Source organism: Vanessa cardui, chromosome 10 (genome assembly GCF_905220365.1).
Source record: "Vanessa cardui chromosome 10, ilVanCard2.1, whole genome shotgun sequence".
Taxonomy (NCBI): Eukaryota; Metazoa; Arthropoda; class Insecta; order Lepidoptera; family Nymphalidae; genus Vanessa; species Vanessa cardui.
Genome location: NC_061132.1, coordinates 7,751,962 through 7,776,684, shown reverse-complemented (window position 1 = coordinate 7,776,684; position 24,723 = coordinate 7,751,962). Strand labels below are relative to the sequence as shown.

General features: G+C 32.0%; 5 protein-coding genes across 6 annotated transcripts; 3 read left to right on the top strand and 2 right to left on the bottom strand.

Annotated features, from left to right (window-relative positions):
* The first annotated feature begins 130 nt into the window (after positions 1-130).
* On the top strand, positions 131-6,719 carry LOC124532704 (5'-AMP-activated protein kinase catalytic subunit alpha-2). 2 transcript variants are annotated; one of them, XM_047107733.1, is made up of 7 exons: positions 131-630; positions 723-1,028; positions 1,217-1,516; positions 3,415-3,610; positions 3,993-4,119; positions 4,665-4,784; positions 5,902-6,719. In XM_047107733.1, exons 1-7 carry the CDS (start codon positions 376-378, stop codon positions 6,155-6,157), a joined length of 1,560 nt encoding a protein of 519 aa, XP_046963689.1. In that variant the 5' UTR covers positions 131-375; the 3' UTR covers positions 6,158-6,719. The 2 variants fall into 2 exon arrangements, with proteins under 2 accessions (XP_046963689.1, XP_046963688.1); XM_047107732.1 differs by having other exon boundaries at positions 1,217-1,519; positions 5,902-6,716.
* Positions 6,720-8,191: 1,472 nt separating this feature from the next.
* Positions 8,192-13,088, bottom strand: LOC124532706 (polymerase delta-interacting protein 2). The gene is made up of 6 exons (XM_047107734.1): positions 12,896-13,088; positions 12,534-12,813; positions 9,821-9,998; positions 9,310-9,473; positions 8,982-9,187; positions 8,192-8,544 (listed from the first exon to the last, which is right to left on the bottom strand). The coding sequence occupies exons 1-6, from the start codon at positions 12,982-12,984 to the stop codon at positions 8,427-8,429; spliced, it is 1,035 nt and encodes a 344-aa protein (XP_046963690.1). The 5' UTR covers positions 12,985-13,088; the 3' UTR covers positions 8,192-8,426.
* Positions 13,089-13,433: 345 nt separating this feature from the next.
* Positions 13,434-15,875, top strand: LOC124532885 (short-chain specific acyl-CoA dehydrogenase, mitochondrial). Its single transcript, XM_047107999.1, has 5 exons — positions 13,434-13,592; positions 13,707-14,090; positions 14,181-14,596; positions 14,668-14,910; positions 15,669-15,875. The coding sequence occupies exons 1-5, from the start codon at positions 13,556-13,558 to the stop codon at positions 15,810-15,812; spliced, it is 1,224 nt and encodes a 407-aa protein (XP_046963955.1). The 5' UTR covers positions 13,434-13,555; the 3' UTR covers positions 15,813-15,875.
* Positions 15,876-16,309: 434 nt separating this feature from the next.
* LOC124532887 (actin-related protein 2/3 complex subunit 3) lies at positions 16,310-18,349 on the bottom strand. The gene is made up of 5 exons (XM_047108000.1): positions 18,096-18,349; positions 17,848-18,024; positions 17,421-17,616; positions 17,257-17,318; positions 16,310-16,577 (listed from the first exon to the last, which is right to left on the bottom strand). Exons 1-5 carry the CDS (start codon positions 18,099-18,101, stop codon positions 16,482-16,484), a joined length of 537 nt encoding a protein of 178 aa, XP_046963956.1. The 5' UTR covers positions 18,102-18,349; the 3' UTR covers positions 16,310-16,481.
* A 1,636-nt stretch (positions 18,350-19,985) lies between these two features.
* LOC124533160 (cell cycle control protein 50A-like) lies at positions 19,986-24,640 on the top strand. The gene is made up of 9 exons (XM_047108326.1): positions 19,986-20,444; positions 20,538-20,644; positions 20,726-20,931; positions 21,251-21,384; positions 21,653-21,763; positions 22,038-22,123; positions 22,276-22,402; positions 22,734-22,898; positions 23,563-24,640. Exons 1-9 carry the CDS (start codon positions 20,432-20,434, stop codon positions 23,628-23,630), a joined length of 1,017 nt encoding a protein of 338 aa, XP_046964282.1. The 5' UTR covers positions 19,986-20,431; the 3' UTR covers positions 23,631-24,640.
* The last annotated feature ends 83 nt before the right edge of the window (positions 24,641-24,723 follow it).

Below are 24,723 nucleotides of genomic sequence, written 5' to 3'. Positions count from 1 at the left end.
AACCATAATAATTATTCATTTCATACACCATATTAAGGATGATATATTTTACATTATAAATATTTTTTATTGTTCAGTACATAATATGCAAGTGTATAACCGAGTTTATGAAGTAAACATCATTAGGAAATGTTGACATTGACAATTCAATGAAGATTAAATTTTTCCTTCGTCTTTTCAATTTTTCCTCATTTATTATTTTTATTGTATTGTAATAATTTCCCTGATAATACTCTTTCATTTGTTTAATAGTTTATTTTGTACATAAATGAATTACTATGTAACTACTAGTGTTAGACGAGACTACACTATTATTTACAACCTTGCTCCTTGAACTTGGTGGAATTCGATAATAAGAACTTATAAACGTAAACAATGTCTGATAAACCAGTGGTAGCAAGTGGTAACCAACCTATTGTCAAAATAGGTCACTATACATTAGGAGCTACCTTGGGAGTGGGCACATTCGGAAAAGTGAAGATTGGAGAGCATCAACTGACAAAGCACAAGGTCGCAGTTAAAATTCTTAATCGACAAAAGATTAAATCCTTAGATGTCGTCGGTAAAATTAGACGTGAAATACAGAATCTTAAGCTATTCAGACATCCCCACATCATTAAATTGTACCAGGTAATTTATGTATTCAATTATTTCAATAATTTGAATACTACAATTAAATGTGATTTGATATACTGTCTATGGATTTTTTATGTGTGTTACAGGTGATATCTACACCAACAGATATATTTATGATAATGGAATATGTGTCTGGTGGTGAACTTTTCGATTATATTGTGAAAAGAGGTAAACTTCAAGAACATGAAGCCAGGCGTTTCTTCCAACAAATCATATCAGGTGTAGACTATTGTCACAGACATATGATTGTCCATAGAGACTTAAAACCTGAGAATCTTCTGCTAGATCATAACATGCATGTTAAGATAGCAGACTTTGGGTTGTCTAATATGATGATGGATGGAGAATTTTTGAGGACATCCTGTGGATCACCTAATTATGCCGCCCCTGAGGTAAATTAATTGTATACAGATTTTAAAGCAATTAAAGTAAGTTACATATTTGAAATCTTTATGCTTAAATCCTACCTGTATTCCATAGACTTATTTTTATGTATATTAAAAAAACATTAATAATAATACAATGTCAATTTTTTATAATTTAAGTACTTAAATCTAACTATTCTTTTGTTTTTTTGAAGGTTATTTCAGGTAAACTTTATGCTGGTCCGGAGGTTGACGTGTGGTCATGCGGAGTAATTCTATACGCACTTCTCTGTGGAACTTTGCCGTTTGACGATGAACATGTACCGACATTGTTCAGAAAAATCAAGTCAGGAATTTTTCCCATACCAGAGTACTTAAACAAAAGTGCTGTTAGTCTCTTATGCAACATGTTACAAGTTGACCCCATGAAGAGGGCAACTATTGAAGATGTCAAAAAACATGAGTGGTTCCAGAAAGATCTACCTGGTTATTTGTTCCCGTCTCCCGTGGAGCAGGTGGTAATCACAATTGTTGAGTCCTACTAACAGCACTGTATGAGCTAGATGGTAAACTATGGTAACTAACATAACTTACTTCTCGGAATGACAGTTTTATTTGGTTATCCACACTGTAAAATTGGAGTGTGCAAGGAAATGTATTTGTCGGTAATAGTGTAATCATTGCTAATTAATTCCTATTAAAGTCTGATATATCCAATTGCATTTAGGATCCATTTTCATAAATTTGTTGTGCAAGATTGTGGTGATGATGGAATATTTAAAATATACAGTTAATGATATGTATTTTTATGACACAGATTTTTAACTAAGGAAGAAGCATTACATATTTCTATTTCTTAACACATTGGATGCCTGACAAGTCCTATGATCAGAAAACTTGTTAGACTCAAAACTATTCTCATATCTTGTATTTTGAAAATGTCGTAATACTCAGTGGCGTAGCTATCGTAGCGTAGGGCAGGTGGTGCAGTGCACCGGGGCCCAGGATTTTAGGGGGCCCTCTGAACTAAACCTTAAGCGTCTGAAGCTAGAAAAACACGACTCCGAGCACAACATTTCTTATTTGGTATCTATAATTTTAAAGGGTAATTATTAGTTAAAGAGGAATGGGAAAGAGGGGGTGAGGGCCCGATTCTTTTTTATGCACCGGGGCCCTTACTCACCTAGCTACGCCACTGGTAATACTGTTTCATCAGTAAGATATATGACATTTATAAGTATTAATTCAGTCTATAAAGGCAAAAAGTTTTAATTAAGTCTATGCATTAAAATAAAAAATATTTATACACAAAATATAATGTTTGTCAGTATTTTTTTATGAAAAAAATGTACTTACTATTTATAAAAACTCTATTCTTTAATTGAACTAATAAACTACATATATTATGGATATTCAATTTCGGATCTGAATATCAATACGTATATAAAATCGATTACAGATAAGCAATTAGTTCATTATCCGATTGTTTCGTATTATTGATCAAATAACACGGTAACAATTTGACTTTAGTCATAGGCTATTATTTGGTACTATTTAGGTATTACTTAAGTTAAATCTGAAAGGTTTAAAAATCAATGAGTTGTTATCTTTAAGTGTGTGTTTCACTTGAGCAAAAATATTTTCTTTATTAGATTCGGTCACCGGTCTCTGTAACGTCCCAAACCTTATATAGAGATTCTATAGTAATACAATGTTTAGTCATGGCATGTATACAGAACAAGATAAATCTGTGTCATACCCCCAATATCTAATACACTGAATGTATTGGGTCTTAGCATGTCTTGGTTTTACCCCCAATTATACCTTTATAATTGTTATTTACTGTAAACTATATACTCAATAGTACAAGGACATGGAAGATGTATTTATCACGTCAGTTAATCTTAATTTACTGTCTTTTTATGTAAATGATATTTGCTATCTTAAATTCAGAAATCTGCTGCATTTCCAAGTGTCAGTATTAAATAAATTGGTTATTAGTTTTTCAATTAGAAATTACAAAAAAGATCTTTTTTTGGTTTTGATACATGTTAAATATTTAAGGTTTAGATCTTCGAGTTTCTTTGAAATATAGAATAGCATTTTGTTTTTGTCCGTGAACTTAGTACCATTCAGAGTAGGAATTTTTTTTATCAGTACATACATGCAAATATTATTGTCCGACACCTGAGAGAATTTACTTTATTAATAATTGAAATAAAATTCAATATTAATTAGCCAGTAGGCCAAATAAACTATAGACATTTTGTTATTGTAATTGCTACACTTAAAAGTTGTATAGTTAGTTAAATCTCGAACCTGACTGAGGTCTGACGGTCTCTCAGCTGCCGGATATACTAATATTGCGTGTATGTCAGACTTTTTCTATCTAAGATAATGTTCTCTGAAACAGGACAGCAGCGTGATCGACACGGAGGCGATCGCCGAGGTGTGCGACAAGTTCGGCGTGCGCGAGAACGAAGTGCACAACGCGCTGCTCAGCGGCGACCCGCACGACCAGCTCGCCATCGCCTACCACCTCATCATAGACAACAAGAGGATCGCTGACGAAGCCGCTAAGGCCGAAATCAAAGAGTTCTACGTCGCCAGTAAGTACTACCAGTATCCGGGCCAAGTTGGCAACCACAGATACAATTTTTATTCCCTCCATTCTCTCATAATTCAATGGGACGGCAAATGCCATGGCTATGAGTTCAAGCTCAGATAGATAGATAGTGAGTGTGGCATGTGAGTGTACACACTGTCGACTATTTTCGACAGAAAAATTCAGTAACTTGTTGTCAGACTCTAGGGGTAGAGTCCCTCATGGATAGACAATCTTTCTCATTTTAAATCCAAAATACCTAAGTAAAAACTTTAAAATTGAAATCACAGTGCTCCTATATTACCTAATTTTCATTATGTTTCGTTCGGAAACAAGATGTAATGATAATGAAACGGTACTTGTAATGAGTCGTGTGGCGCCCGCAGGCAGCTCGCCGCCCGCCGGCGCCGACAGCGCGCGGCCGCACCCCGAGCGCATCGCGCCGCTGCGCGACAAGGCCGCGCCCGCCGCCGTGCCGCAGCACGACAAGCAGAAGGGCACGCCCGTCAAAAGGTCAGCCGCCCACCCCCCCCACCCCCCGCAACCCGAACAGCTACTTCATTGATTGCGCTTGTCTGAAAGCTCCATTTGTCATTCTCTTTCCGAGACGTGGTGTAACCGATATAAGTCGTGTTTTTTTTTATTTGTGTTTTGTGCATTTCCCATTATGATGGGATACTACTATATGTATATATATTCCACCAACCCGCATTGGAACAGCGTGGTGGAATATGTTCCAAACCCTCTCCTTAATGGCAGAGGAGGCCTTATCCCAGCAGTGGGAAATTTACAGGCTGTTACTTTACTTTACTACTATATGTAGTAGCACATTTTTATTGAATAAACTATTATTATTATTACATGTGAATATATGTAGGTACTTCTCGAGTAGGAGAAGTTTATAAATCGCAAGAAATCAACCCAAATCAGCAAGCGTTCAAAGCTGCATGAGTCATGTAACAATCGTTTTGTAAACAGTTTCACTTAAATTTAAGGTAAGTTTGCTCCGCTGGGTAATAGCTCTCAATGCGTTATTAAATGTTATGTAATTTTTTCAGGGCAAAATGGCACTTAGGAATCCGATCTCAGAGCAAGCCCAACGACATCATGCTGGAAGTATTTCGTGCTATGAAAGCACTCGACTACGAGTGGAAAGTCATTAATCCTTATCATGTCAGGTAAAACACATTATATCCTAAAGGATTGTCTAGCTTATGATCTGATCTGCTTTTTAATAGAAGGTGTGGAGTTCATTTTTTACACATTTCATTTGACCTAGGGAATGCAATCCCGACTCGAGATTACAAATTCGGGATCCCGCGGGATTAGAAATATCAATCCCGCGAGATCCCGGAATTTTCGGGATCCCGTCTAATTTAAAAAAAAAAAGTTGAATACAGATAACTGAAAAAGCTAATAAACTGTATTTTTGTGATAGTGAGGTTAACTAAAATAACATATTACTCGAAAGAAAATAAAAACCTTTATTCTTTAATCTTACCAACTAAATAATAATCTGGTTGTAGGGAAATTAACGTAGGTAAATTAGGTAATCAAAACAATAAGAGGAAAAAGAGTGATTTTGAAAATGACTCCTTAAAAAACAAAGGGTATTAATTGTTTTATCTGCTAAACGGCACCTAATGTCCGTTGCAATGTACCCCGCTGCTGAGAATGCCCTCTCCGACTCAACGCTGGTTGGCAACGGCGTAGCGAAGCAATTATATGCAAACTGCAAAAATCGCCCCCTTGTTCCTCCACACTCACACAAATCCATTTCTTTTTTACGCTGACCACTGCCGCCCAATCCCGTCAATCTCGAACGGGATCTCGTCATATAATGCGTCGAGAATGAAAAATTACACGAGATCTCGCGAGATCGGGATCCCGCGGGATCGGGATTGTATTCCCTAATTTGACCCGTTCCGTTTTCTATCGATCACAATATAAACAAAAAGAAGATAGTAAGATCTTAGTAGTGCTCGCTTTCAGTTTGAGGCAATTTTCGGATTTACAGGGTTCTGATTATTGGACTCCTCTATTATTTTTTACATACAAATTTATTTAAAAATTTCGCTAAATATATTGATTTGCAGAACTATTCTGTAATCCAACTCACTCAGAATTATAATTTATTGTTTGATATTTCATTAATTTCTCTTGCAATGAACTGCTTATAATCAATGTCGTATATTACTCCCTGAAATTTTACGTGGTTTGCGGTGAGTTTCGAAATCACAGAATAACTCAACTGATCTTTCTCAAGTCTCGAATTACACATATTAAATGTTTCAGAGTTCGCACCTTGAACAAGATGACACAGAAGCACATTAAGATGTCGCTCCAACTGTACCAGGTCGACTACAAGTCCTACCTCCTCGACTTCAAGTCCCTTTCCGGCGAGAAGGAGGACACGGATGAGGAGGCCTCGCCCCTCGCTCCCTCCCCGTCCCCCTCGCTCCCCCCGCCGGTTCCCACTCAGCCCCAGGGTCACCACACAATGGAATTCTTCGAAATGTGTGCAGCACTCATTATTCAACTCGCTAGGTAATGTTTCAAAACAAGTATTCCAATTTCCTTCAACTTCCTAGTTGTTAAAGGTAGTAGTAACTTCTAGCCAGTCATTATCCAATATTAAAATTGAATAGATGCGTCTTGGTCGTCGAATATGCTTTTTTGTGTAATAATGATGTACTATTTTTAGAAAAGCTTTTTGACATCGATATTCATAAACCTTAAGTACATACAACACTTGCAAAAGTTTAAGATTTGTTAATAGAGAATAGTGTTACTTGTAATTGCTCCTGGTCCATACTTAAATAAAGTCTCAAGATATTGTAGATACAATTAATATTTAAATGCATGAAATTCGGTCCCAATACAGATAGTTTCAGTTTTTATTAATATTCTGTACAAATAACTTCAATGCTATATACTATTGACATAATATTGTCATGTAACATGTTTATAAATAGTAGTCAATTTAACTTTTAAGAGTAAGTATAAACTATTTCCAAATTAATCACTTATATTTACATAACATTCACGGGCCGTTGAAGTATTATATAAGCAATTATTTAGTACATAAAACACCTTGAATCGTCCTCAGTATAGGAACATAAGAATTATTCAATGAATGCTTGTTTATTTCACAATACTAAGAATAATTTTGATGTCCTGATCATTTTGTTAACAAAAGAAAGGAACAAAAAAAAACTACTAAACCTTTGTAATACTTAATCTATTTACAATATGAAAATTGTAATTGAATATCTTGCTTGAATAAGAGTAGCAAATAACTCTTAATAGAGTTATTGAATTAATTAAAAAAAAAGTTTTTATATAACCACAGAAGGAGTAAACACAAACAACTGACATTAAATTGCCATTATGTCACTGGTCATCTAAAATAGTCTATGGTCTAATAATGTATGTATATTTACCACATTATGGTTTTGTAAAAAAATGGCGATTTGAATGTCATCGAAGTTACTATCGGAAATTTGGAAATAAGATTAAAGTATGTAAGTAAGTAAATGTGGAATAGGGTTGTATTATAAATGAATATATATTAATCACACTGTTTGTAGTGTAATATAGCAGAGCTATTAGCAAATTGCATGAGATATGTAAATCTAAGTTATGTTTATACTCCTTCAATTGGATTAAGGCATAGATTGTATTGTCACCAGCGTCAAGTGTCAGTCATACTTTTGGTTGGTACTGGTTTAAAATTAATTTCTGGGATTTGACCCACACATACTAACAGCTGCAGTTAAACAAAAGCTTGTAACAAATATCAACTCCTGGGTAGTATTAGTAATGTATAAGATATGTGGATACATGTTGTAAATAAAGTGAGAGCCCATGTCGACACATGTGTCGTTACCAAAGAAATATTAAAGTGCCTTTTGTATAAGTAAGAGCGTTATTCCTGTAGTCTTACGTACCTGGACGTTACTAATTCCATTCACCTTAAATTTCAATATTAAACATGTTAATGTATTACATAATAAAGTAAAAAAATAGCATAGGATGTTAAATGCAACGTCATTATTACAGATAATATAAAAAAAAATAGTTAGCCAAAAAGTTGACATAAAATTTATTATTCTAAGAATTAAAATTTACATGCTGAATATTATGAATTCGATTGAATTATATATTTGTAATTTAGTAATCTATAGAAGACTATTATTCTTATATAAATATATGATTAAAGTGGGCTGTTGAAGTTAAACCATTATGATGCGTTTGCGTCGATCAAAATACAAGGATAATTAATCAAGGACTGTTATCATAGGTTTTACAAATCAATTATTAAAGATTTAAAACGTATGGTCCATCGTATCGTCCACGCCGGGTAATTTTGATCGATGCACGTCACTATCCACTTGTATTAAGCAATAATTTTAAACCCTCATATGACGTTGTTGACTAATGCGAAAAAAAAAACGTAGCTTTAATTCTTTGACCATAGCATAGCTTCCTATTATAGATCTAATAAAAACTTTAAAGAATATTAAATTATTTAGAGCTCGAAGTGTGTTTTATTATTATTCAACTAAATAAATGAAAGCCCAAATTCTGTTAGAATACTGCAATTTATTTAAGATCTAAATTTATTAAGAGAACTAAGATTTTTGAAAACAGCCTAGGGATGTAACAACGATAAGGAGCTTTAATATCATATCAATAAATATCATCTATCATCGATAAACTAAAAATAATGACTTCAGCTGACGAGCTTTATAGTATGACAAAAGATCACATGTTCCATATTTGAATTGAATTCGGGCTTCCTGTGATGTCGGCGGCGCTCACGCGGCGGCGGAGGGCGCCACGGGCGCGCCCTCGTCCGGCTTGCTCTCCAGCGAGAACGGCGGAATGCGGCAGTCGAACGTGTACCCGTCTTCCCGCTCCATTCTGAACGTCCCCCTGTAACATGACATGACTTGACAATTACATGATACATATAGTATATTTAAAAAAAAAAAAAGTAAAGTAACAGCCTGTAAATTCCCACCGCTGGGCTAAAGGCCTCCTCTCCCTTCTTAAGGGGAAGGTTTGGAACATATTCCACCACGCTGTTCCAATGCGGGTTGGTGGAATACACATGTGGCAGAATTTGTATGAAATTTGTCACATGCAGGTTTCCTCACGATTTTTTCCTTCACCGCTGAGCACGAGATGAATTATAAAGACAAATTAAGCACATGAATCAGCGGTGCTTGCCTGGGTTTGAACCCGCAATCATCGGTTAAGATGCACGCGTTCTAACCACTGCTCCTTAGTATATTTAATAATATAAATTTAGATTGTAAAGTGGGTCAAACGAGATCCAATAGTAGGAGATCTGCAGTGGTGGTACGTACCACATGTGGCCGCTGGGCGCCTGCAGGCTGACGTGACTGCTGTACTGGAAGGCGGGTGAGTGCCGCGCCAGCAGCGGCTCCTGTCCCACGACGCCGCGCCCGCGCACGGTCTCCAGCGTGCCGCTCAACGAGAAGATCCGCCAGTGCCTTTCCCTGAGCTGTACAGCTTGCGAACCCAAGTTTTCAAGGCGTATGCAGTACCGCCACTAAAATAAATTGAAATACCGTTTTAATTATTTCATTAAACAGCGAGTAGCTTACTGACAAAATTGTTAAATCCAATCTAAAGATTTTAAAATTTGTTAAATTTTTAAAAGTTTATCCTTACCCAATAGACAGCTGAGTTTTGTGATTCGCGACTGCCCATGTAAAACGGTATAACAGTAACGCGCACGCCCTCTGTAGTCTCGCGGTGGACGTCGCTCAACTCCAACCATGGATGATTCTTCTTTTGCCAAGCTCGAAGCGTCTCTTGCGCTATGAAGGGTGGATCTAAATAAAATTAATATAAGTTTGATTATTTTGTTACAACCTCAATATATGTCTCACAATAAAAGTTACGAATAGTCAAGCATTACGACAGATTTAGTTATTCAACTATAAGGAAAGGAAGGAGTATTACAAATAGTTTACACACAATTATTTTTTATATGAGGACTAAGTGCAGAAAACTAACCAGACAAAAAATAATAACATTATAATCTTATATAAAAAAGGCTACACGATTACTTGGTCCATGTAAACATTTTTATCAAAAGTGACCTATTCGTAATTTGACCCAAAATTGCTATCTTTACCTATTTAAACAAAAAATCTTAATATTATCAAAAATAATTTACCTTTATCCGGATTGTGCATAAGAAATTTATCAAATAGCTCATGTTGCAATGGCACCCGCTCAACAGACGTATAGGGAATGATGTCATCATGTGCCACATAGTCTAAACCAGGTATAGCATACAGACTGCGACTAGATTCTTGGTTGCCTAAGAAGGTAACTGCCTCAGTTTGCGCTCTCTGAAATTTCACTTTATATCAACGAAAACATTAATAAGGACCCAAATTGGTCAAGCAGACATTAAAATCTGAGCATTGTAAGAACTTATATCAATATAATGCAAAATGTATTTTTTTAAAACAAAATAGTTTTAAATGGTCTAAATTTTTTTATAATTTTATAGACATTTCCATTCTTATTCATAATTCATAGATAAGAAAATATGTCATAAATTAAATGGATATCAAAAATTATGGAATAAGAAGATTGTTGCCATCATAAAACACAAGTGGTTATTATTTGCAGGTGTGCTTCAAGTTAGAAGTACAAATTAAAACAAATGTCAATTAAAGTTTTTTTTATGACATAGATTAACAACTAAAGGGCACAAAAGGCCCTATGCTTGCATACTAGATGAGTTTCTTATTATTTGAGACATTTCACCACTCAATACAAATAATTTTTAACTAATTTTATATACTTGTAGTATATTTTGCTCTGCAAAAACAAAATGGGTATGACAGCAGCTAAAATACAAATACAGTGAAAATAAATGATAGAAATTATGATCTAATACTAAACACTAAATAAATATGTGAATAAAAATCAATGAAAAATACTATACAGCTTTCATGAATTGCCAAAAAAAGTGCAAAATTAGCATGAGTTTTTTTATTTTGTTTTATTTTAATGATACAATGGTTATATTCATAGTTTTGGTTTGGTTGTGAAATTCATAATCAACTATTTTGATCAATTAATTACCTTAGCTCTTTATTTAACTAATTAACTATCATACATATCTAAACTTTGTGATTAGTAAGGAGAATGATTTGGTTCAAATGACAGAAGAATAATTTGTTAAAATAAACATTATGTAGTAATCAAAGCATGTCCAAATGCTGTTATATAAACAAAAACAATTCAACACAATCAATTTAATACTTTATTGACTTAGATCATCACAATGTTAGTCATAGTTAATTCAAAAACAAAAACGATTCAAATATTTAAAAATACCTTTTTCTTCCACTCAGGTCTCATGTCGTAGTTTGTTTGCACAGTCAAAAATAAATTAACTTTATTTAATATAATATTCTAAATTCAAAATTTATTTTAAAATTTTTACTATTACAATTTTTGCAAACATGTATATTAAAATTTGAAAAATAAAGAATAAAAAATGAAAGTGCACAATTTATATAAAAATTAATATATAAAAATAAAGTAAAATTTACAAGTATGTCATTTGATGAATGTAAATTTTATATTAGTCTATGGTAAAGATGGCTTTATAGCTCGCGTCACGTAAAAAGAACGCTAGCAGTCAACCTGCGCACTAGACTATTTATCGGTCTATTTGGTGGTATGAGGTGCGGCGGGTCAAGCGCCGCATGCTTGCCGGTGCGCTATTGGTTCGTCAGTCGCCCTTTGCTATCCACGCCGTGTCCACGTTACGTTTGTTCTCAAAATACCATCACGCAAAAAAGTTTTTATTACGAAATGGTTTTACATAGGAAAGAAAGAAATAATATTTATGACGTAAATTTTTTTATGAAGAGAGAGGCTGATATTAATGCAGTTGATAATAATTTATAACAATATGTAAAATGGTGGTCCGTTTTATAGATTGGCTACAAAATGGTTCGAATACTAGCGGCAAAAATAAAAGAACTGTATAAAAAACCAATAACAGACATTGAAATCGAAAAAGGATTATCTACCACACCTTTAATTTTGTAATTAGATTAAATATTCTATCTTTAATCAAACACGTTTTTATTTATATTTAATTATATTCTGTCCAGTAAAATTTTCGGCGTGCCTATCAATATTTAATTTGCAAACCCGCGAGCGAGGCTCCTTCAAAAATAAACAATATGCCTAGTACTTTGTTGCTCGATTGTACCTATGCGCAAGCACACCCCCTCCGCTTTCTTCCAGCGTTCTTTTTACACGACGCGGTCTATACTAGCAAACTAATCATAACTTTCAAATAAACTCAAAAATTTCTATGATAAATGTAGCAAATACAATGTCTTAAAAATGTTACATATATGTTCTAGCTGGTGTTGTGATGTACTTTAAGTTTATTTAAGAAAATATAATCAATTCTTATTAAAATACTTTTTGTTTAATTTTGATAAAAGATAGATAATATACTTTATTAAACAATATAATAACATATTCTAAAATAAAATTTATTGTATAAATAACCCTGTTGATTAGATTGTTTAGTATGTTTAATTAGAAGCATGTTTATAAATGTCATGCAGTTAGGTAATCATCTAAACATATCTTATAATGTGACTGCATATCAGAAAATTGAATTGTAATATACTTTTAATATAATCTACTTTAACAGCGACTGTTTACTTTTAATTATATTCCAATTGTTGTAAGACAATTGGAACATAATTATGTGAATTATTATCATTAAAATACAAATGTCAGGCAAATATTGCTTACATAGATAGATTTATTTTATATCAAAGCTAAGTTAGTAAGAAGATTAATTGATAATAAAGAAATTAAAAATGGATAAGATTACTTACTATGTATGGTGCATCTCTGGTGTCTATAAGAACTTGATAGAAGGTGTGGGTTCTACCTTTAACTTCTTTGCCAACATTTGAAAGCGTATCTCGCGAATTGTCTGGAGTACCCGAGGACTCCGTGCTATCCTTTTTATTAGTGGCATCCCGATCATACACCCTCGCTAACCATGGAAATAATATAACACCCCTATAGCCAAATACTTTATGCAAAATTAATTGTCCTGTTTCGTATTTGCCTGATGTTTTTGGTGCTTCTAATTTTCCAACTTCAGCTAGTCTGGGAAACAAAAATGAAAAATATATTAGGTTAGGTACGTAATATATGTAAAACATAAAATAAGTTAAAGACGTTAAAACACCTGGTGTAATAAGCTACATGAGTTAATAATATCCTAGAGGCTGTTAATCTTAATGGATTTGCAGGTACAAATCTTAATAATATCTCCATTTTATCATTTTAAATTGTTATTTTTTTCGCAACACATAAATGTTTTTGGTTTTTGTTTGACAGTGACTTATGCCAAATTGACACAACACTTGAACTTAATACTTAAAAAATATATACTTCATAATGAGTAAAAAATTTTAATTTAAGATCAAATTCACTTTTTCTATATTCGATAATAAAAAACTATAATTTTCTGGATGATCATAGAAAAGGTTTTGTCGTCTCTATTAAGGAGAATATTTGGTTTATGGAATACACATTTAGTATATATTCTCCAATCTCCAATAACTCTAATATGGCCGGCAAATATTTCTTTTAGTTATGTTAGATAAGATAGACTGAATTTATTTTTTTTAAATCGTGTAGTTTATATATTTCAGGTATAAATAAACATTTCTATGAGTGTCCATACTTGTTACTTATTATTCAAGGATCCAATTTCGAGGGCAAAATATTAAGAATTGGTAACCCTGAAGCATAATACAAGTTTAAAGGTTCAAACTTCATAGTTCTAATTTAGTCTTTCATTTATTTTTTTATTTTTTTCGTTGTTTTAATTAAATTACTAAAAATGTTAACTCTTTTATCGAGAACTGCTTATTGTTATGGTATGTAGTTAACAAGCTTGATTTTGTTATAAAATAAAATAATGAATATGTTTTCACCTTTACAATTGATATCGTAAGTGATGAAGTGACCATAACATAACATTTATTTTTCAGTACCATCAACATTACGCAGTTCCCGATGCATAGCTTCCCTATCAGCTTTACCAGAAACATACCAGATGTTATATAAAACCTGTCGAGATTTCGCCGAGCAAGAGCTCAAACCAAACGCTGCAAAATATGATCGAGAACATTTGTATCCTAAAGAAGCTATTAAAAAAATGGGTGAACTTGGCCTCATGGCGATAGCTACACCTGAAGACCTGGGAGGATCCGGATTAGATTACTTGGCGTATGCTATAGCACTAGAGGAAATATCCAGAGGATGTGCTTCAGCTGGTGTTATAATGTCAGTGAATAACTCATTATATCTGGGTCCCTTGAACCACTGGGGCACTGACAAGCAGAAAAAAGAGTTTGTTACGCCTTTTTGCACTGGTTTGTTAAAGCAAATAAAATTATGTTCTTTTAATTAAAGTATAAAATCAATTATGATCATATAATCCAGCTCTTGAATTCTATTTACAGGTGATATAGTAGGATGTTTTGCACTATCTGAGCCTGGAAATGGTTCAGATGCAGGTGCTGCATCCACAACTGCCAAAACTAAAGGAGATAGTTGGATTCTTAATGGCACCAAATGTTGGATAACAAATGGTTATGAAAGTAAAGCATCTGTTGTATTTGCAACAACCGACAAGAGCCTTAAACATAAAGGTATATCTGCATTTATTGTGCCAAAACCTATAAATGGACTTGAATTAGGAAAGAAAGAAGACAAACTTGGTATTCGAGGTTCATCAACCTGTTCCCTCATGTTTGAAGACTGTGAGATTCCAAAGGAGAATATTTTGGGTGAGCCTGGTTTTGGTTTCAAAATTGCAATGATGACATTAGACGCTGGTAGAATTGGTATAGCATCGCAAGCTTTAGGCATTGCACAGGTAATCTAAATATAAATGATTAGTTGTAAAATTTAAGTAATACCTTTTATATTTACAATTCCTATTTTTAGGCATCTCTGGATGTGGCTGTTGAATATGCCTCAAAGAGAATGGCGTTTGGCAAACCAATTATGAAGTTACAAGCAATACAAAACAAATTGGCTGATATGGCATTGCAACTAGAGTCAGCCAGGTTACTAACATGGCGTGCAGCTTGGTTAAAAGATAACAAAAAGCCATACACAAAGGAAGCAGCGATGGCCAAACTTGCAGCATCCGAGGCAGCTACATTTCTATCACATCAGTGTATACAAGTAAGTATTATATAGTTTCTTACAGAAATTTTATTACCTTTTTAATGCTGTATAAATTTCAATACTTTTATTATTTGAACATAAGCCAAATGAAGAATGGTTTATGTTGTAAAAGAAAACATTTATAGTTTTATAGGTCCGATATAGTTGCATAAAACCAAATATAAATAAATCAATGAAGCCCTTCGTACACTAGGCTACGCAAATCTTTGATACTCGACGATTTTAGTCTGTAAGCGACTACCGCCATACAAATTCATTGAGGGCTGAGTCTCGTACACTAGTTGCGTCGCCGACATTCGTCGCGCCAGTCGTACGCTACCTGCCTGCCGAGTTCGTCGCCACAAAAGTTACAGCGATTATCACGATGACATTTTGTAAACGTGTGATCTGTATAGCTGCTACGTTAGTAGTGGCTAAATAGGCAATTCACTATACTTCAAATAGCTTAGTGTACGAAGGGCCTAAGTTTTAACAAAACCGAGTCCACTAGCATTTAACTGCTATATGCAATTGGTATTTGACAGTTTATTCCATATGATTCACCGACAGATATGTTACCTTATGTACTACAGAGAGTTCACAACCCATAACCACTTTAATTTTACTTTTAAATTCAATGATACTCTTAAGTTTAAGCTGTTTATTGTTCTGTATTCCTCTAATGGTACGAAATTTGGAATAGACTACTCATATTTATATTATGCCGACGCTATTCTGATCCTAATTTTAAATAAAATAATTTTTGTTTGTTTTAGATCCTAGGAGGCATGGGTTATGTGTCAGACATGCCTGCTGAACGACACTACAGAGATGCAAGAATTACTGAGATATACGAAGGTACATCGGAAATTCAGAGACTTGTTATTGCAGGCCAACTGATTAAGGAGTATGGTGTATAGTGTATATTTTTATATGTATAAAGAAAATGTATTATAAATTATTATAAAGACTTATTATTTCAAGTCTAGTATATTTTTGTAATAATAATCATAACCTTTCAAAACCATCCATATTTGTATTGCTACAGACAATGAATAATTTAGTAACAGCCTTTTTTTTACAGTAAAAGATTTTAAATTAGTTTAAGACTTATGTACCTTTTTTATAGTAATTGAATTAGTTCATAATATTATGAACATATTAGCATAATGAAATGTGTTTCAGTATAAGACTCAACTTACTTATTCAACAAAAAATACATTTTTTTTTTCTATTTAGTAATCATTTATAGCACTTAAAAGACATAAGACTATACTTTAAGATAGATCTAAATTTTTTTATAATATTTGGTATTACTTTTATTGCAATATATAGGAATTTATTAATTACAATACAACTAATTATAAGAATAAATAATGTGAAAAAATAAAGCCTGAGCTCAATTAAAAAAAAAAACTACGAAAAAGTGAAATTTATTTAGAAAACGGATTTACAGTTTTTATTATAATAATCATTATATTAATACTCAATATGCATATAATATGAGCTTGGAATTTAAGACATGAATAAAATTGAGAACTACATATTTTATCTAATAAATATTTTATGCAGAAACATTCAGTTTAATATTACTGGCCTGGGCCTGAAAGAGATTTATCCATGAATTTCCTTTTGGCAAAGCAAAGCCACCATTTGCTTGGTTTTCCATCTTCTGTAGCAAATACCTGTGAAAACATTAATATATAAAATATACCTTCAAACTAATTTGGTCTACAAAACACAAATCATATTGATTTAATTGATAGCAGTTAGAAACTTAGTAATTGTAGTAAATAAGCCATGAAAAAAGAAGTATTCTGAACCATATTACTTTTGGATATGAAATTTTTATCTATCCAACTAAACACATTAGATTACTTGGACTCTCTAAGATAATTTCAAAACTTTCCTAGTGAGAAACTTAATGGTTGCGATGGTGGAAGATTAGCACTAAATCTACAATTGATTTTTTTCACTTATTTGTAATGATTGGAAAGTTATTAAAAGCAATAAACCATATGTCAATGAACCTAAATAACTGATAACTTTTTAATAATGTTCTGTCAACTGGCAGTGGCAAATGCACCACCAACCTTGGGAACTAAGGGACTATAACCCTTAGCCATTTTATGTAGAGGGTAGTAATTATATTTCAAACAATATAATATGGTTTCCAAAGGGTAAGGTTAATAAATATCATAAAAGTGAATCATTTCTGTTTTTTTTTCATATCTTAGGATTTGTGTAAACTTATTTGTTAATAGTTTTTTGAGATATGATATTCCAGTTCTCCTCATCATTTTAATTTATTCTACAAAATATGTTTATTTGACAAGCTACAAACTTACCAACACTAATACATACCTTTTCACAAACTCTTCCTCCAGTTTCATGCCTCAATTGTTGCAAGTATTGTCTCATCAAATCTAAAATGATAGTTACATTAAACTTCCATATATTATAAATATTTAATATATTTGTATTTCAAAGATACATGAGGAAATTATTTTCTAAGATGTCACATATACCTGCTTCTTGAGTGCTGGTAGGTTTGGCATAGACAGAGTTCAAAGGGAAGCCTGATTCTCCAGGAATGTCAAATTTTGATATAGCAAGCATGTACATCTCTTGCTGGCCTTGATTTTTGTTTGAGCATTTTTGCAATCTTTTCAAACATTCAGAAATATACAGGGTCAAGTAAATGAGCACTCTATCAGCATCAGACTGAAAATGTTATAATAAACAAATTGTACTAGGTTTCACTTTTTTTTAACTTAACATTCTTAATATTTATTTTATGCAACCATATAATATATACATAAGAAAATGGCCTGTTGATATGTACACCTATAGAAAGACATTTAATTTTGAATTTACAAATTACCAAATCCAAATTGGCTCTGCTATTGTGAAGATCTACCCAAATATAAATTGTTTCGTTAAATATAAACTTGCCTTGATCTCATAAAATCTGAAAAAAACATTCGCTTTAAAATAATTAAGAGCTTCATCTATAATATCCAATTCAATTTTCGGACTTAAAGGCGCAGGTCCTCTGAAGGTAGTGCGAATAGGCAGTAACGCTAAATTTCCCACAGATTGGGTGTATTCGACTAATGATGAATGGTAGGCCTGTAATAATAACACTTTTTAGTGATCTTACATTAATAAAGAATTATAAAGTTTGCCAAATTGCTACTTACTGGCATTTTAAAGAAGATTTACACTCTTTCTAGTGTTCACAGAAGTTAATAGTAACAAAGTTTCAACAAGGAATACTTTACTTTCTACAATTTTTTATCATTAAAATAATATACTGAATATGAATCATTAAGTTTGTCATATACGGCTAAACGCTGATAAATATTAAATATGTCAAATTGACAATGACACTGACCGTTGGAGATTCGTTTTTTATTTTTGCTCCTTGGATAAGAGAATAATAAACCATATATAATTGTAATGTATTTTAACATTCAATTATAAGGAACTTTTATTGCTTCATTTTCCGGTTCTGCGATCATTAAACTTTATTAAATATATTGAATTAGTGAATTGAATAAAAGCAATTTTTAATGAATTTTAAACTTGAAAATTTTGGGTGAAATATAATCTTATTAAAGTACTCAAATAAAACTTATTTTTTATTCGTGTAACATTTGGCATATAATGGCTGAATCTAATTTAATACATTTTTATATGGGCGCTCATTTCTACAGATTTTGAACATGAAATTATCACACCTCGAAAAAGTCGGCTTATTGTGTAAATCTCTATTTCATGTGATGTCCCTCATTTAACCCCATTATATAATGAAAAAAAAAGGTATCAGAGATAAGGAATAAGGAACAAGAAATAAATAATAGCACAGCAACGAAAACACAATAGGCGATAGGCTACAATATTAAACCAATCACAGCGGTTGAACACCTGCTATAGCGCGTCAAGTGTAAGTTGGCGTGTGGCAAAAACATGTACCAATTTTTTTTGTTCATTTATATCTTATTTGTTTTATTTACCCTAATTAAGAAAACTTACCCAAAATCTATTAAAATGAGACGTAGAGAATAATTTTCTAGGGATATATTGGTAAAATAAACAAAAAAGTGGCAAAACAAAGCTGCAGCAGGTGCTGCCACAGGAACGCCAACTTATACTTGACAGTCTATACTATTTACGAGCTGCTGTTAGTTATACGACACTTCATTACGTTGAGAAAATACCCTGCGATTGGCTGGCTATATGAAATAAGAAACAAATTCCCATTGCGACGGAAATTTTATTATTATTTCTAATTCCTTATTTTTGAATTATGAATTGAATAACGGTGATGCTATCGCTGGATTCCGCTATTCCTTATTCCTTAATTTTTTCACTGTGTAATGGGCTTTACAGATATACGAGTTGAGGTCATTTTCCTTAATTCAGGAACAGTCGAGATGTACAACAACAACAACAACAACAACAGCCTGTAAATTCCCACGGCTGGGCTAAAGGCCACCTCTCCCTTTGAGGAGAAGGTTTGGAACATTCCACCACGCTGTTCCAATGCGGGTTGGTGGAATACACATGTGGCAGAATTTCTATGAAATTTGTCACATGCAGGTTCCTCACGATGTTTTCCTTTACCGTAGAGCACGAAATGAATTATAAAGACAAATTAAGCGCACGAATCAGCGGTGCTTGCCTGCGTTTGAACCCGCAATCATCGGTTAAAATCCACGCGTTCTTACTTATGATTTTATTAATTTACAAAGATTTTTCAGGGGACAAATTAAAAAAAAAATACAAACTGTTAAACTAATGAAAAGTCATTACAAAAAAACTTAATAATAAATTATTTAATACGATTGATATTATTAGGTCATAAATTAATGGATATAAATGTGTAAAGACAGCAATTTTATACTAATCTTTATTACAACCATAACAAGAAAAAACATAAGCAACATTTGACATTAAATTGACGCTATATTATTGGCTGAGAGCTTGAACAATCTATATATATATTCAATATGAATTACAAAAATAGACATATTAATCATAAACTCCTAGTAGTGCACAAATTAGCTGAGTTATTAGCAAATCGCATGAAATACGTACATTTAAGGTTTAATCATCTTTTTCAGACATTGGAAAAGGTTATAGTATAGGGCATCACTAATCATTCTTGCCATTGTAAAAGTTGTCAAATGTCAACATTTGAAACTTAAAAGTTTTCAACTTTTGAATTTGAAGTGTAGTTTGAAGTTTCCTCTTCCAACTTCCAGGAAATTTGGACACTTAAGTTTTTACTTATTGTTATTGGTGACTAAGAAATATTTGAAGGGTGAATTTTCAGTGGAATTTGAAGTATTTATATCTAATATTAAAAAGATGAACCCGTGTCCAAATATTCCTATATTCAGTACCAATTAATGTTTTTATTACTTTTTAGTTTTAATTTTAGATAAAATGTATTAATAATTTTACTTTATAAATTGCTCATTATACTCACCGACGAAAATGTTTGAAGCTTAAGTTTTATTGTGAATGCAAAATGGGAAACAAAAGTAATAAATGATTTTACTCTTATCACTTTAAGCTTTATATTAATTCATGAAGCTTTATAATGATTTGTATTTTATAATGATTTCTTTTTTCAGATGTTGACTTATTACTTGCATGTCTTTTGAAAACACTTCCATTTATTGTGTTTACAGCTATAATACTTATTCCGGTTGGGATAACATTTTTGTATGTATCACAGAAGGTATGTTTTGTAATTTCTATTGATAATACATTTTTTTAAGTTTAATAATTAAATTTTATAATTATAAATCTCAAATGGCAGGTTAACTATAAGGAAGAAATTGTAGATTATACAGATTGTAAAGCATTTGACTTTGATAGTGATGCAAGTTTAACATGTGCAGAAAAAAGTGTACCTTGTGTGTGTTTCCATAATATTAACATCACTGATTCTTTAGAGGGAAATGTGACTGTATACTATGAGTTGGAATCCTTTGACCAGTTGGAAAGTGATTATGTTAATTCAAGGTAAAAAAAATCACAAATAATTAAAAAAGGGTAATCCGGAGAGAATATTGAATTTGGTGGAACAATTGTAAATACTAAATTAATTAATTTTGTTGTTTATTATACTTATATTATACTAGTTTCTTACTCAACTTATTGTGCATGTTTAGTCAGTCTTTGAAGCATGATATAATGAATAATAAGGAGCTTAGTAACATTCATTTATGTATCATTGTGGTCTGTGGTAGATAAAGAATGAACAGAAAATAAATTATGATGTATTTTCATTTGAATCTGTTATATTTATATAATTATATTATAATTGTTTTGATTTTTTCAGAGATAATAATCAATTAATGGGTGATTTTGTGCCGATACCGTCTGAAAATTGTGAACCATATAGATTCATATATACAACAACAAAAAATATATCTATTTCTCCATGTGGTGCCATAGCCGATGCAATGTTCAATGGCAAGTGTCACTTCAATTCTAATTAATCATGTAATATGAATATGATAATTTTTTTTCGTTTTATTGAATATTGAGGAAAAATATGTGGTTATAATATGTGGAGTTAAATTTACATTCATAATAATTATATTAATATTTACCTCATATTTATTTAGCCATATATTACTATGTATAAGCCTCATGGCTGTTTTGTGTTTTAATTGCAATTTTAATTTAGGAAATATTATAATTTTTATTTACAACATGTTGAGTTTTCTATATATTTTAGACACATATGAACTAAGAAATACTAATAGTAATTTAGTTACACCATTTCTCAACTTCGGAATAATAACAGAAGATGAAAAGCTTGGATACCATAATCCAGAAAACTGGGAAGGTATGTATTTGTTATCATAATATTCAATAATATTTCACAAACCGTAGCCATAATTTTTAGCAAATTTTAAAACTTCCTATATAACCTGCATTTTCTAATATAATTTGAATTTACCTGACAATACTTTATAGATACTATAATCGACAAAGTATTATAAACATTTTTAAATGTGTGACTGTTAAATTTGAGTAATATCAACATATGATGCTTGTACAAAATGGTTCTGCTTCATATAATTATTGCTTTACATAATATATTTTATTTCATATTGCAGATTTTAAGAATTTCTCTAAACCTAAAAATTGGAATAGAAATATTTGGGAGTTAGACACTTCAAATTCTGAGAATAATGGATTTCAGGTGTTCATCCATTATATATATGCTTGACTATAAAGTTATACATTTAAATATTATAGTGTGTTGATAATAGCAGATGAATGTATAAATATAGTAAATTATTGTATCGGTTGAAATAATACGTAGATAACTTAAAAATGTATAAACTTTTACAGAACGAACTATTTATAGGTTGGATGAAAACCGAATGGAAACGCAAGCCGTATGCGCGTATCGACAAATTGCAGACTGATTTTGAAGATGGTCTTCAAGCTGGAGAATATGAGTTGCGCGTCGGTTACAGTATGTTTGTGTATTTAGTTATGCAAAATATTGATTTTTATTTAATGCTAGCGCATATATTACGTTTGAAGATCACAAAACAATAACTGGAAAGTTTATGGCTAAACTTATTTTAACTTACTTATTTTTATGATATTTAAACTTGGCGAAAAGAAAGTAACTTAAGTGAATGACATTTGACATATCGGGTTCTAGATTAATTTTGACAATTGACAGTAAGATAACATTTAAAAAGGCCCATTTTCACCTTTTAAATTTGGACATAAAATTAGAAACAAATTAAGTTCCAAACATCAAAATTAATAAATATAAAATATTTAACATTTTTTAGATTATCCATCAAGTCGATATAACGGTAGACGAAAATTTATTATTTCCGCTAAATTAACGACGACGCACACAAGTCTCAACGTGATTGGAATTATTTCACTGGTCATAGGCCTGATACTTCTCGTTACAGCGTCAGTTGCATTTATTATGCATAAGCGTATTAAAGGCAAGTATTACTTCTTATATTTATTTTATAAGCAGTGGCTTAGTAAGCGGCGGTGAGGCATAGAGAAAAAACGGAGCAAGTGCGATTCGGACCGACGCCCTGAGAGTTCCGTACCACACCGCACCGATGTTGAGATAATTTGGTTCCGCACCGCTTCGCTTAGCATAGCTATGCCACTCTTGTTAGCTATATCTGCTAGGACTATCTAATCTAGAAATAGCATGCCGTGCTAAATGACCATTTCATTAATAACACTAAACAAAAAATATATTGAAACACGTAACAGTTGCAAACGATAGCCGAACATTTATTGTCTCGTTTGTACTCGTATACTAATTTTATTATATATTGATTAACACTGCAGAGTCCCCCGGTAAAAACCCTACTCTAACCTCTGTTAGAGGCGATAAGTCACTACTTATGACCTCCATAATATAATAGGTACAAAGCAGAAACTGAGTTTTGATATAAGAGTACAATTTTATTACTTTTCACTAATTCTTATATTCCAACACAAGAAAAATTAATAAAGCTCCCACCAATTCGAGATCTAGATTCTACCCAAAAAAATAGCTACAAAATTATTATAATATGTTATGAAAACTACTTTATAAACTCAATTAGTCTTATCTTTTTTATGAGGTTGTCTCTGTCATTCATATAGGAAACGAAGGCGACAACAATAGTGATGTAGATGCTGCAAATGAAAACTTAACTGGAAACCATCAGTAGTGTACTGGAAGATAACCTCTATCGTCCTTAAGTAATGTGCCTTTAAGTGATACAAAAATAGGGAGCTGTTTGAAAAGTGGACCACACTTTGGAAAAACTTGGACGAAGATACGAAAGATTTTTTTAATTCCCTTGCTATCCGTCCCGGCTACGCACGGCTAGAATAATGATAGAATCTATTAAAATACAGGAAAAATAAATTGGGCCAAGTCTGGTGTATTCAGAACACGTCATCAATTTTATAAAAAATCAAAATATACTTTAATTATGGCTTAACCCAGAACTTTCATACTCAGAAAACTAAGAAGTTACTTTTAAGTCAATCGAATTTATACTTAATTTGTATATGATATAAAGGATTTATATTTGTACCAACTGAAAGTCCACTTATTTTTGTCACCTGTATAATGTTTATTTGAGTAATATGTACCTTATTTATTAATGTTTTTTCAACCAATGATTTACATGTATTCACTGACAATGTTAATGACAAACTCCTTTTATGCACCATCGGCTAAGGTGCGGATGGAGGACAAACATACACACATTGAGTTTTACTCATTAAGATGCGGTTTTATTCTTGGAAATATCCGATCTATATCAATTTTTCCATCGATCCCGTAATTTATGAACTAATTCAGGTGCTACTTCATCAAGTTATATTAGGAAGGAAATGTATAATGAACCATCGGACAGAATCTCGCATTTATAATACTAGTCGAAATACACGCCAAATATGTTTTTTGCTAATTTAATTAAAGTATACAAAACAGAATAATTACAAAAGTTATTTGTATTCGTGTTAGGCAACCGATATCCTATTCAGTACCCCTGTACTGTTTTTAAAATTTAATTATCTATATATTTATTATTCAATTTATTTTTTAACTTATATTTAATAATTGATCTGAAGGTGCTTTAAGATAGAGTATAGTTACTATTGTATAGTATAGTACTATTGTGAGGTCATAAGAAATAAAAATATATTTTAATAAATCATTTTGAAATGACTAAGTCTTTTAATATTTATTTAAGCAGTAACATTATATATGCACGTCAAATATCTTTCTAATATTTGTAAGCGTCTACTAAA

Bases quoted from the DNA above. Each gene is read 5' to 3' on its own strand.
- LOC124532704 (XM_047107732.1), top strand. From the start codon at position 376: ATGTCTGATAAACCAGTGGTAGCAAGTGGTAACCAACCTATTGTCAAA. The intron at 631-722 runs GTAATTTATGTA...TGTGTGTTACAG, and splicing joins ACATCATTAAATTGTACCAG to GTGATATCTACACCAACAGA. The intron at 4,785-5,901 runs GTAAAACACATT...TAAATGTTTCAG, and splicing joins ATTAATCCTTATCATGTCAG to AGTTCGCACCTTGAACAAGA.
- LOC124533160 (XM_047108326.1), top strand. The intron at 21,764-22,037 runs GTATGTATTTGT...TTCATATTGCAG, and splicing joins TAATCCAGAAAACTGGGAAG to ATTTTAAGAATTTCTCTAAA. The intron at 22,124-22,275 runs GTGTTCATCCAT...AAACTTTTACAG, and splicing joins CTGAGAATAATGGATTTCAG to AACGAACTATTTATAGGTTG.
- LOC124532887 (XM_047108000.1), bottom strand. The intron at 17,319-17,420 runs GTATATGTGACA...CTATCATTTTAG, and splicing joins TACCAGCACTCAAGAAGCAG to ATTTGATGAGACAATACTTG. The intron at 16,578-17,256 runs GTATGTATTAGT...ATGTTTTCACAG, and splicing joins GAGGAAGAGTTTGTGAAAAG to GTATTTGCTACAGAAGATGG.
- LOC124532706 (XM_047107734.1), bottom strand. From the start codon at position 12,984: ATGGAGATATTATTAAGATTTGTACCTGCAAATCCATTAAGATTAACA. The intron at 9,474-9,820 runs GTAAATTATTTT...AATTTTATTTAG, and splicing joins TATGCACAATCCGGATAAAG to ATCCACCCTTCATAGCGCAA. The intron at 9,188-9,309 runs GTAAGGATAAAC...AATTTATTTTAG, and splicing joins AAAACTCAGCTGTCTATTGG to TGGCGGTACTGCATACGCCT.
- LOC124532885 (XM_047107999.1), top strand. From the start codon at position 13,556: ATGTTAACTCTTTTATCGAGAACTGCTTATTGTTATG. The intron at 14,091-14,180 runs GTTTGTTAAAGC...TTCTATTTACAG, and splicing joins TGTTACGCCTTTTTGCACTG to GTGATATAGTAGGATGTTTT. The intron at 14,911-15,668 runs GTAAGTATTATA...TGTTTGTTTTAG, and splicing joins TATCACATCAGTGTATACAA to ATCCTAGGAGGCATGGGTTA.